The sequence below is a fragment of the Oreochromis niloticus genome, linkage group LG9 (assembly GCF_001858045.2).
Source record: "Oreochromis niloticus isolate F11D_XX linkage group LG9, O_niloticus_UMD_NMBU, whole genome shotgun sequence".
NCBI classification, from domain to species: Eukaryota; Metazoa; Chordata; class Actinopteri; order Cichliformes; family Cichlidae; genus Oreochromis; species Oreochromis niloticus.
In genome coordinates, this window is record NC_031974.2 from 7,630,668 (window position 1) to 7,644,059 (window position 13,392).

The window sequence follows — 13,392 nt, forward strand, 5'->3', positions numbered from 1 at the left end:
AATCAACACTGAAAGCCCCAAATCAATGTCAAACTTTTACCGCCCCTCGCTGTGATGCTGTTATATGCCATGTATGAGAAAAAGATTTAAGTTAGTGCAAAACGGCATTTAGCATGTAGAATACAGATATGAATTATCTGGCTGACTCAGCCCAGCAAAGACTCCAATCAGTTAAACGTTTTAACTGCTGATTGATAAAGACTGTGCCTCACCCCTATTTGCCATTAATACTACACCAGATTAATTATCTGTTAAATACAAAATTAAATGACATTAAAGTTCCTGTTTTTTCACTATCTACTATAGAAATATGTGTTTTTTGTTTGCTTTTACAGTGAGTTCACAGTATAAAAAATGATATGATAAAAATAACCCCCAACTTTATATTTTGTAATCACAGGACAGTGTGTACTGACATTCTGAACTGAATGAACTTGCAGAACGTTTCCTGCAACTTTACACATTTTTCATGTAGTGTGATTGGTCCAGCTCACTTGAGGTCACAGCGGGATGTTTGTGGCCCAAGATGTAAAATGTGTTTGACACCCACGAACATCCATCCATCCTTGCTGAACATTTAAAAAGACACTTTTCCTTTAAATGGCACATTCTTGTATGACTCTTTACACATAATTTTTTTCAAGTTTCTGGAGTGTTATTTTTGTAAACTTTGGACTGGAATTTTTATAGTAAGAATCTTTGCTGCTTCTTTGATAACAGGACATGCACCTTATGTAATCTCGTTTTTAAGATCTTTCCATTTTGCAGTAATTTAGGCAACAATTTTTTTATCTGGATGTGTAATGCGCGAATGTATCTGAAAATCTGAATTCAAGCGAATGTAGCTTGAATTCAGATGAACCACAACACCGATGACCTTAAATGATTAGTTTCCCAGTGTGTGAGCTGAACATGCTTCTGATTTCATGCATTATATTGATTCACCATTCAACGCAAAACTACTGCTCATCACTTATTGTTGCACTTTAAGGTCATTTTTATGTATCACTGAAAACTTCCAGATGCTGTCAGGGTTTGATATGAAATATGAATTTATGGCAGTTTTACAAGGCTACAAGTCCAATATTATTACTAATAAAAGCTGGAAATTTCTTCCAGTTTGTTTAATGTAATTTTCTGAGCATTAATACAGCCAGATGTAGGCAGATGTGTCCACATTTTCTCATTTGATGTGCCATTTATTACCACCACCATCATCAGGGTTTATATTACCACCAAACAAAACCATGCCATTCTCAAAACATAGCATTAAATGCAAATATTGTTTATCATAAAGTAATGTATTATCATGAATTGTTTATCATGAAGTATTTTTGATTGTTTTTATGCATATCAAAATATTTTTGTCACAAATCCTTTTGACTGTAATAATCTTGTAGTGAAAGTCCTGGTTGTAAGAGGGGCCGTGGGATGACATTAGTCTCTGATTTGATGAGTCAGAGCCTCCATGTTTCTTCCTGTTGAAAGCGTGTTCTTCCTCACTACTGTCACTAAGGGCTGTTCTGATACTTGGGGTTCTCTCTGTAATATTGTCCCTTGAGCCGATGGTTGTTGAGACCTTGTGCTACATAAATAAAAGTAAAATGAATTTGAACTTGATAGTTATGTTGAAGTTATCTGGGCGCTGTTCCAGATCTTTCTGTCTCACTTTAACCTCCAGAGATAAACCACAAGCGCACATTCACACACAGACATGAACAGTTGGCTTAATTGTGATCCTGTCCAGAGCCTCAGGTGTAGCTTTTTGCTTTTTAGTAAAGCTTTTCTTCGTTTCCTGTGGGAGAGATGAAGGTTTTCCATCTGGAAAACATTCTGCTGAAGCCAGACGACACCACTGGCACTGAGCTCACACCGACTGCAGAGACATCCTCACACTCATAGCATACAGGTGATAAAACGACTGCCTTCATCCTTGTCTGGACGTCTCAGCGTTAAACCCGGTTTTGAGTTTTTATTAGTCCATCACTCTTCTGGGTTTTCATTGGCTTCTGTATACATTGCTTAGTCAGTATTTAGTTTTCTGTTAATAATACTGTTTGTTTCCCCTTGTGTATATGAGCCTTGTTGTTTGTGACTTCAGTTCTTAGCTTTAGTTTCTGATGACTTTAGGTTTATATTTAGTGATTTCACCAGTGGTTTCATTCAGTTCCTTCTAACAGTCTCATCTTTGTGTTTGTCTTTATGTCTTTAAAAGTAGCTGTGTGTTTCTTAGTTCTGTGGTTTCTAGTATTTCTTGAAAGTCTCCTGCCTTCAATCTCTGTTTTTGGGCTTTTGGATTCAACACCATTAACAGTTCAGCTCATGTTCACTTCTGTCTCCTGCGTCCTGCATTTGGGCTCCAAGCAATCCACAGTCCCGTGTGTGACAGCAGTCCATGACGCAAGGATTTTATACAACTGGCCTTTTTTTTTTTTTAACCAGAGGGCTTGCTCTTTTCAGGCGTGTAGAAAATTTTTTAGTTTAACTCACATCCACATTGGTTTCACTTATCCATGCTAATGATTTATTTAGAAAAATTAGGGTTCTTGTCTTGAGTGCGATCACAGGAAATGATCATTTATTTCCTTCAGACTTGGTTGACTCAGTTTGGTATAAAGAATTATTTCCAGTTTTCAGTTGCAGTTTGGTTAGGTTTGTGAAACAAAACTACTTGAACTGCTTTCAGAAAAGATTGCGGTTTGGGTTTTCCCACCGGGTTTTAGAAAGCTTGTGCACTACAGTGACTTTTCCATAGAAAGAGTTGGAGACAATGAAACCTCTCCTTTGACCATGCTTTCTTCTTGAGTTAAAACAACATGAATGATCAGTTGCAGGGACGACCTTGGAGCACTGACATTTTCATGATGTTGTAGGAACGACACCAACACGGTGATATCATCTCATATTTAATGTGGTGGCTCTGAGAGCCCAGTGACAGGGAAAGAAGAAAAACAACAGATATAACTTTGGATTTGTTTTATGAGTTTTTCATCTGTCTCTGATTTATGTTCCTATTGCACAATCCTTTTGAGTTTTAAGCTCATCATGCATGCTTTTTGTAATTAAAAAATAACTTCTGACCACAGGAGTCTGTGCATTGATTCCCTCTTAAAATGCAGCAATTAGATGGAAAAAATAACACAAATATAGAAAAAAATAAAAGCCTTAAAATTGAGTTATGTTCGGCCACTGCAGCCTCTCCAATCAGCAATCAACACAGAGCTGCCAGAGTTCAAAACAGGCTTTGAGATGAAAAACATTTCACTGCTCAAAGTCTGCACAACGGTTTCACTTTGTCAAAGAGCATGCTTCCTGTTTCTGTCATGAAAGTGAAGAACGCTGTTTTGTACTCATCTTTGTGACCAAAGAAATTATTCACACAGAACAACTTCTCCAACTTTATTTATCTCCCAGATTAAAAAAGAGAGAATGCCGACATAATTATGATTTGTATCATATGCAGCTTACTGAGAAGTCATTACTGTCTGGTGATATAATTATACTTGGGCTTGTCCATCATAAAGACTCAGTCCTGAGTTTAAGATGTGAGTAAGCTGTAGCTGTTAGAAGTTTTCATACCTCATATTTATTACTTGGTAGTGTTTTGTGTCTCCAGTCGAGAGCCTTGTCTTTGATTGTTCAATGCGTTTTTGTTTAAATACATCATTTAGAAATTCTTTCTGCAATCAAACAACTAATTGAGCTAACTGAGATTAAACAGGAATATTTTTAGCCTGAATGACATCTGATGGGCAGAGGTCTCTGTCCTGCAGTTCTGATTTAAAACTCTACAGGAGCAGAACTCCTGTATATTTAAACTTTAACCATGGCCACCCAGCCTAAAGTTCAGCATTATTTTAATCCTCCAGTGTAGGACAGGAGGCAGAAATGGAGAGCGAATGAGCCAGAGTTTATGGATGGAGATGATGCATTTGGACATAGAAGGCAGTGCGGCTGCAGCAGACCAGAGCCAGCAGGTCATCAGCTCCTAGCCAGAAGGCCTGAGAATCGTACTGAGGAATGAGACACCGATGCCAGGCTGCGACCGTCTGTGTATGCTCAGATATTTGTCTCCGTGTGCGGATATTTACAGTGGACAGACAGGGACTGAAACTCTAAAAGTAGAAACGCCACAATGGAAAAAAGTCTCACGCGTTCATATATTTTATCTGCGTCACCTCAAAGTCTGCAGAACAGTTTCACTAAAATGTAAATATTGAACATTCCAAAGAAATTTAAGCTCTCTTTTAGGAGTCATTAGACTAAAGTAAATTATCACAATAGTTCAAATATGAATGACCATCAAGATTATCAAAATAAGTTAGTGAACAAACTTTGTCAGAATGATGGGAAATCTCTGGACCACAGATGGAAAAGATTTAAGGGGAGGACGTGATAGATCATTAGGCGGTGAATATTGTGTGAAAAATAACAAGTGAGTACGTAATTAAGCAATGAAAAAGAAAAATGAAAGATAAGAAATAAGAGGAAATGGAAAGAGTGAGTGATTGCCAAAGATAGAATAGACAAATTGATAAAAAGAAATTTAAAAAGAAGAACAGAGAGAACATGTAAGTCTCCAAAAATGGAAATCGTGAAAAATACAAATGTTTCAAAATGATAACTTCCACTTACTTCCCGTACTTCAGGAAATCCATCTATGTGAGGACTTTAGACCTTAAAGAGGAGACATTTTCTCTGTTTTGCCTGAAACCCTGTCCTCCGGGTGCTGTTAGCCACATTTCCTGCATAACTAGCATGTTTTGTTGGTGATTTATGTTTGTCTTACCTCCTCAGACATGCTGGGTTTGTAAGCCCCAATGTATGTGACAATAAACACACCAACACACCAAAACAAGACATTGAGTTGTTTACTGGACAGGCATCAGGTAAAAACTAAAAGTGCTTTTATGTAACATTTGTACAACTCTATGTAAACTGACTGGCATGTAGACCTGATCAAGTCAACCTGCTGAAGTTCAAACCGAGCATGACAATGGGGAAGGAAGGTGAATTAAGTGACTTTGGATGTAACATTGATGTTGGTGCCAGATGGGCTGGTCTTCTATTTCAGAAGCCGCTGATCTAATGGGATTTTCCCACGCAGCCATCTCTGTGGACCTTTTCTCAAAAAGGAGAAAACATCAAGTGAATGAAAGTTTTCTGGGCAAAGATGATGTGTTCATGTCAGAGGTCAGAGAAGAAAGGCCCGACTTCTTTGTGCTGATCGGAAGGCAACAGTTACTTCAATAACCACTTGTTATAGTCAAGATATGCAGAAAAGCATCTCTGAAGACACAACAGATTGAACCTTGAAGCAGCAGCAGAGGAGCACATCGGGTACAACTCCTGTCAGCTAAGAACGGGAAGCTGAGGTTAGAATTCATACAGGTTCACAGAAATTGTACAATTGTAAGGTAGTCAGGCATCTGATTTGGATGACTCCTGGGTGCCCACTTCCAGGAAGAGAGAAAGGACCTGCTGGATATATAAATATATCGCAGCTGACTTGGGAATGCCTGAGTGTCCCTATGGATGAGCTGGAGGAAGCAGGGAATAGGGAGGTCTGGGTTTCTCTGCTGTCAGTGGTAGAAGATGGATGGATGGATGGATGGACCTCAGCATTGTGAAGCGATGTTAACCTAATAAAGAGGTCAGTGAGTATATTTTATATAGGCTAGATGTAGATGTGTAATGTGTATATCTGGTTAATTGCCAGATGGTGTGTCAGAGGTGGGGAATGTTGTTTATACATGATGAGATAGCAACAAACGCCAGGCACTGAGAAACCCACACATTGTGAGCAGCATTAATGCTCTGTGGGTGTGTGTTGGCCAGAATCAGAGGAGAGGTTTGAACTGTTTTGAGAAGGAACAGATCCTCATTCTTATCCTGACCCTCCCCTTATTGTGAAAGAGCATCTCCACTCTGGACAAAGAAGCAGTGGGCATAATGAGTGCCGTGTTTCATCAGTGTATCATCACTGCTTCGTGGTGTGGGAAAAATTTCCTGGACAGTTATTTCTCTCCCACTTTTTCCTCCTCTGTGATCAGATTGTATTTATAAAAGGAAATACCCTTGTGCAAGTTATGAAATCCTCAGTGGCCATTTACCCTTTTTCGGTTGAACTATTTTGGGATTTTACAGGGCATTAGAGAGTTCTTCTTTACTTATTCACTATAACTCAAAACATTGATGAACTCAGAAGCATGAGTACAATAAAAGTCAATATCTGTCCCTGCAGTTACAGCCTACATACCTGGACCTCAAGGTAACTATGCGTACCACATATTTGTACCACTTCTTCTAAATTTAGAGGTGCCTAGAAAAAGAAAGTAATAGATTCATGGCAGAAGAATAGGACACACATGTAGACGGTATAGTAGATTATATAATCAGGTTTCAAAGGGAAACAAGCTATTTTGTTTAAAGATCATGTTTGAATATGAAACACATTCCCACTGCGGAAGTTTCAGCAGTTCTATAAAGTGCACGTCACCATTCAGAAGATGCCTTTTTGGTGTTTAGACTGCTTGAATTTAAAAATGCATGCACGAAGATGTTGCCCCAAATTTTTGTAGTTCATAAATGAACTTTTATACAAATATTTTTATTGGCAAAATAAATAATGGTGGACCTGAAGGATGCCATTATCAACCAACATGACACGGGGTTAAATGCAAACACCAAATAAGAAATAAACCAGCAGAAACATAAAAAATCTATTGAAACACTCTTTTTTGGTGAAATGTTGTGATCAGACTGATAAATCCATAAAGATCGCAGCACAGGACAGCATGAATAAACCTCGATACCTTTCAGGATTGGTAGTGACTCAACTTTAGAGTAAAGCTGTCACATGACTGTAGAGAGGAATAATTAAAGTAAATATGTAGGTTATGCATTAACAAAAGGAATCCTGTGGTCCTCTCCAGGACAGTGTCTTATGTCTTCAGTTTCTACTCCTCTGAACATATAAAAGGTTTGAGGCAAAAATTTGTGGGTTTTTCAAGGTGATGAAATTGGTGTCTGAGAATGCTTGTTTCCTATTGGCTGTGCGTGTTTATTTTCTCAGGTTGGAATTTGAATAAATAAACAAATCAAATTTAAAGGCTTTTCTTTTTATGGAGAGTAAATAAAGAATCATACAGCAGCGCCACTTGCGGTCAGTTTTCCTGACAGAAGAATAAGAAGTCTCGTTTGAGTCTAATTAGATCCTTTACTAAGATATATTTATTTCAATTCATTTTACTCAGCAGTCATTAAAGCCAAACAATGTCATTAAAATGTATCATCTACATGAACATTTGAGGTGCTCACAGGATCCACTGTTACATTATGAAGCATAGTGTACACTCAGGATGGGGACCCAGCTGTGCTTCACAATCGATGTGACAGCGGCTCCATTATTTATGATTCTATAAGCAGGAAAATAATAATAATTCTGTTTTGTGTATGTCTGCAGCTGGTCTTCTACAAGGCGGTGCAGATTCTGTCCAATCTGGGCCACAGCCTGTCAATCATCACTCTGCTAACCAGCACCATCATCATCTGTTTGTTCAGGTAAAAACACTCACTGACCACAGCTCACAGAAGCACTAAGATTTCGGTTTAATTCATGGTGACCAAAATTACAAGTCATCTCAAGGCACTTTATACTATAAAGACACAAACCACTGACAGAACATTAGTGCCCACATAGTTACAGTGGGGGGAAAAATCCCCATAACAGGGAGAAATCATCCAAAAAGTGCAGGTTCAGAGACCACAGCGCTGTCACCACTTGTTTGATGAATGGGAAAGTGGAGGAAAGAGAAGCATAAAGGAAGCTGTGGAGTCACAGACATTCAGGAAGTGCAAATATTGAGCTGTAGAGTTTTGTCTGATGCAGTAAAAGTAGAAATAAAAACTATGAAAGCACCTCACTACACACAAAACTGCATTACTGCCCAAATTTCAAAAGTAAAAGTATCATTCGTACAGAAAAATGTTCCCCATTAATGTTATATGGATTAATGCTTCTGCTGCAGATGTTTAAGATGAGCTCAGTTTAAGTATTCTTATATAAATATGTAATAATATTAAATATTTAATAATACAGCTATTAAAAAGCTACTGTTAAAAACATCTTCTGTAACTACAAAAACTGTAACTCTTTTACTTTACACATGATCATTCTGATAATAACTTGCTAACTTTAGCTCTTTTTCCACCTAAAGCACAGATCCTATCTGATCCTAGAACACTGAAAGCAGAGCCGCAGACGACTTGTCTCCCATCAAAGACGAGACGATAATCCCCAATATGCATGTTCAAACAACCAGAAAAAGCAGCTGTCCTCTCAGTTTGCCCAGCTGCAGCCGCTGTTGACAGGACACAAACACGCCCATTAATATGACTGTCAGTATATGATTCAAGCAGAGTAAAGCAGATCAATCCTACTTTAAGATACTTTAGTCAAACTTAAGTCAAGTTTGATTTTAATCAATATCTATTTTTAGATTTCACTGGACAAGCATTGATTGCCTTGCTTGTCCTGATGGTGCCACTAACTCCATCAGGGCATTTACTACTTATTAGGATTTGAGTGAACATGTTCCATCACAGTAACCCTGAAAAAAGGTATTTTTACCTCTTAGTACAGTGGCCCTGAGAGATCAAATGGACACCAGCAAATAAAAAATGCTGCAAAACCACACAAAACACAACTAAAGTTGAATAAACCAAAATGGAAATAGAAAAAAAAGTTAAAGCTAAGAAGCAACTGATAGTATGGGATGCATCTCTAGGTGGTCAAAGGATGCATCAGAAGGAGTTTTATACTTCGCCTCAGGAAGAAAACATGTGTTGGACAGACTTGTTGGAACAAGCGAACAGGTTGGAGAGGCATAGGGAAGACAGAGAACACAAACGCAGTGGTGGCATCTAAGGACATGCTGTGTGGAAGAGTGGAGAGAGGAGAAGTTGTCTGTGCTTCGTGGAAAGTCCAACAGCTGCCTGAGGCTGTGGCAGCATAACTAAGAGGTCATTCATGGTCACCCGACCCAGCCCTAACTATAACTAACTATAACTAGAAGCTAAAACTTCTACAAATTGTTGCCTTTGGATGTCATGATTTGTAATGTTGTGTGCACATGGACGGATGAACATTTTCTTACTTATCTAAAAGAGAAAATAAAAGTAACAAAAGCAAGGGCGATGCTTTTGAGCTTAACAAGGACACTGCTGGAAACATCCACAGGGGTGGTGGTGGAACAACCTAAAATAAACATCTCTTATATGTAAATGAGGCTTCTTATGAAGGACAAACAAAGGTGCCTCACACTTTCTCTATTAATACAATAACCCTGAAAAGTCTGCATAAACTCTCTCTCTCGCTTTTTAAACATAAAAAGATGGTGATGAACGTAAAAAATGATTTTGCCTGCAGTTTTTACATCATAGCTCCATATTTCTATTCTTAAACTCTACCAGAGTGACTTTGCATGATTCATAGTCTTATGCTGGGCCCTTGTGCAGCCCCTCAGGTCATCTTTTTAAAGAAAACAAACTTTTTTAAGCTCTTCTGTCTTTGAGGCCACCCTATTGGCTGACCACCACAAATACAGGGTTTGGAGAGCATGTTTCTGTTAGAAAACTCACATTTACTACACCAGCAGAGTTTGGGGTCATGGCTCCGACCTCTTCAGTCTTCTCACATATGTTGAATGAATCATTTTTGTTCTTCTAAAGTGCGAAAATCCTGAAAAAAACGCGAGATTTAAAGTCAGGCAGGGTCCAGCGGTGAAGGCAAAGTTATCCGTCTTGTTGTGCAAATTTCCTGAAAAGTCAAGATAATTTGAACAAATGATGTATTCATAATGGGGTTATATAACATATTTTTATTTATATCCTCTTAACACTTCCGAACATACGGAGCATGATAACAGTTTGTAGAGATGTGCGAAGCTCAGTCTGGATCGACTCCAGCTGCTCACTCGGCCGCTATCAACATGTTTAGATACCGCATCCTTCAGTCAATTCACACCCAGACACTCTGTATAAACACACTTCTCTATGTTTGCGTGTGTGTGCGTGTTTACAGGAGACTCCACTGCATGCGGAACTACATCCATCTGAACCTGTTTGTGTCATTCATCCTGCGCGCTGTCGCAGTGCTCGTCAAAGACACCCTGCTCTTCTCGTATGGCGAAACCACAGACTGCAGCAGACAACCCTCGCTGGTAGCCTTTTACGCATCAAAACACACACACACACAGTTTTTACTTTAGTGATGAACACATTTACTATATGTAGGGACATCACAAAAACCTTTAGATGAACCTTAATTAAAGAACAAAAAAAGAGGAGTCTGTGTTGGTGATACCATCTTTCACTGTTAAAAAACTTCTCTTCTTGGAGATGAGCACTTTATGAGGCCATCTGTTGCAGGACTCTTGTAGCTGAGCTGAATGTTTGGTTTTTTATGACTCTGGCTAAATGTTTGGACTCTTTGTCATCCAGCAGCATGAATTTGGAACCAGTTAGACGCCTTCCTGATGGTGTTTTTTTTGTGTGATGAATAAGAATCTAAAATATCTAAATCTTTTCCACGGTACTGAGGGTCCTTAGGCAGCTGGCTATAAATGACCTCAGAGTGAAGCATTGGAAACCATTCACATAAAGAAAACTGTGGGTGGCTTGCAAAGTTTACCTCTATATCTGCGTTTTTTCCAACATGTCCACACATGCTGAAGAGAGTTTTGAAATTTGCATTTCTAGCACCGTTAATCCAGGAGTCATGGGTTGGATATACAGTCCTGTGCAAAAGACATCACTCATTTCTTCTTCTTCCAAAAAGCCAGACTTGTAATTTATAAAGTGGTCTTGAGCAATAGTCTTTGAATGTTCTACCATGTGGCTCACCATTCATGGAGTGGTTAAAAACAAATGTCTTTCAGTTCTGAGAAAAGTAAATTGATAAATTCATTGGAAACAAGTGCAGATTTTTTTATTACACTGGCTTAACTGCAAATTTACACAAAACATTTGAGAAATCTTCTCGCAGTGTAAAACAGTCACCTTAATGCCAGTCATCAAGGTTCACAATGAAGTCTGTGATTCTTTGAATTCTTTGTGAAAATGTATTTCTTTGTAGTCAAATCATAACATTACATACAGAACTTTACTATGCAAACTGCAGAATGGATGTAACAAAGCATGTTGCTGTTTGTGTGTGTGTGTGTGTGTGTGTGTGTAGGTGGGCTGTAAGACCAGCCTGATCTTCTTCCAGTACTTCATCTTAGCTAACTTCTTCTGGCTGCTGGTTGAAGGTCTTTATCTTCACATGCTGCTGCTCGTCCTCCCCACCTACTCCTTCCGCCTCTCCATCTACATGCTCATCGGCTGGGGTAGGTTGAACCACAATCAGAATTTTATATTGTTTTTACAGTCTTACTGGTCTGGTTTATATGTTACCAATGATAATGTTCCTATCACCAAGGTAATGTCTTAAAACCCACTGACACATCTGACGGTCATGCATTAAAAACACTTATTAAAACCGAATAGAAACCAAAGACGATGTAAGAAAGTCTAAAGATGATTAAAAAAACTAATAATAATGGAAACCTCAGTCTCCTGGTGAAAGTTTAAACCACTTGTAATGTGGACTTTGTTTGGTTTCTGCAAAGAGAAAGAAAGTTTAGAGTTATCTGACATGAGTGCAGTAAAGTAGAAACAGTCCATTAACATCACTCAACTAACAAAGTGGTCGAACCATCAGGGAGCTGAGCTAAAGTTTCACACGGGTATGCAGTCCAGTGAAAAACTAATTACATCCCACGATTCAGTGACTTTTAAAACCTCCTTTATCAGCAATAGCTTAAAGTAATACCTTTTTGAATGGCTTTATCAGTCTCTTACATTGTTGTGGAGAAATTCTGGCACTCTTCTTTAAAATATTACTTCGGTTCATTGAGATTTGCAGGCATTTGTTTATTCACAGCTCTCTTAACGTCCTCCCGCAGCGTTTCAGTCAGGTTGAGGTTGGACTTGCTCATAATCTTTTGTCCCAGCATTTTTTTTCACATTTACCATCTGCTGGCCAAAATCTGAAGTATTTCCAAACAATCGCAGTCTCTCTCTCTCTAGAGCCAAACTGAGTTGTGAAAATTGTTCCATCATTATCACTCTGTTGAATTAATCCTGAGCTAAACTGAACCCCTGAAACCTTTGAAGATTAACCTTACGTTTTAATATGTTTTTGATATGGATGGCTTTTGTTAAGCAATCTACTTAATGTACAGTAACTAGCCAAATTGTTCCTTTTAACCTTTATGTGCACATAAAATGAGACTACCTGATGTGCCCAAGCTTAGCCGTTGGCAAGTCAGTGCTAGACAATGTACAAATGACCTCTTCACAATGAGCAAACGCACTTCTCTGCTACGTAATGTCTGCCACTACCCACACAGCACATATAGGTCAGCAATACATCACTGTGCTCTCTGGGATTCATGCTAGGTTAAATGGTGATTTTAAATTTATCACAGGAGGTGTTGATGCAAAGCAGATCGAGGCCTTAAGAAAATTCCTGCAGAGAATTCAGCTCTGTATGAGTGAGGCTCCGAGAGGTCAGGAAGACCAGAGAAGTTTATGAAAATAACAATTCATTCAATGTTCCCTGGTTGCAGTTAGTATGCATTTAACCCTGCAGTTTAAAAAAAATCAATTATATTAATAAATTTAGAAATTTCATAGACAGCCCTATTGAAGCACCCCTTTAGTGTGAGCCTCTGCTAAACACAGTGCCAGCACTCAGACAACCAGCAGACAGTGCGTCACGCTGCTGAAGTGAGCTGGTGTATTCAGGGAAAGTCCGGGCAGTAAACACTCTCCTGGCCTCTGCGTTCGCTCTCTTCCGTTCTGTCTCAGCTGCTGCCTTCTGACACCTCCTTCCACTATCCATCTCCACTTTACCAACAGTTCCTCCCCAATGCATCACCGTTCAGCCCCAGATGTTTAATGTGTGTGTGTAGACGTCATATTTCCTTTGTGGCACTTTGCGAGGATGTTCTGTGCCTGCCAGATGCAGAACCTAAACAGATCCTCTTCTCCTCCATATCTACCTTCCTCTCTATTCTCTGGTTCTCAGGAATCCCTCTTGTGTTCATCGTGGCATGGATCATTTGCAGGATATACATGGAGGACACGGGGTGAGTCTGCAAGTGTTTAAACATTGTTTTCACAAACTATGTCAAGGTCAGTGCAAAAATCAAACATCACATGTTTTGAATGTGGTACAAACTTGCAGGGGACACATTATGCTTATCCTTAATTTCCGCCACATGCATGCAGTTGCACTGGTTGAAGCTTATATCAAAATAATGCATCTTTGATTTAATTTAACCA

At 38.9% G+C, this 13,392-nt stretch overlaps 1 protein-coding gene across 3 annotated transcripts in view; it reads left to right on the plus strand.

Moving 5' to 3' along the window:
* LOC100707237 (vasoactive intestinal polypeptide receptor 2) overlaps window positions 1–13,392 on the plus strand; it is a 48,846-nt gene that overhangs the window by 27,620 nt on the left and 7,834 nt on the right. For all 3 annotated transcript variants that reach the window (XM_005464332.4, XM_005464333.4, XM_025910486.1), the window contains exons 5-8: window positions 7,466–7,563; window positions 10,085–10,223; window positions 11,240–11,390; window positions 13,136–13,196. In XM_005464332.4, the coding sequence (XP_005464389.1) occupies window positions 7,466–7,563; window positions 10,085–10,223; window positions 11,240–11,390; window positions 13,136–13,196 (449 nt within the window). The remainder of the gene's footprint in view (window positions 1–7,465; window positions 7,564–10,084; window positions 10,224–11,239; window positions 11,391–13,135; window positions 13,197–13,392) is intronic.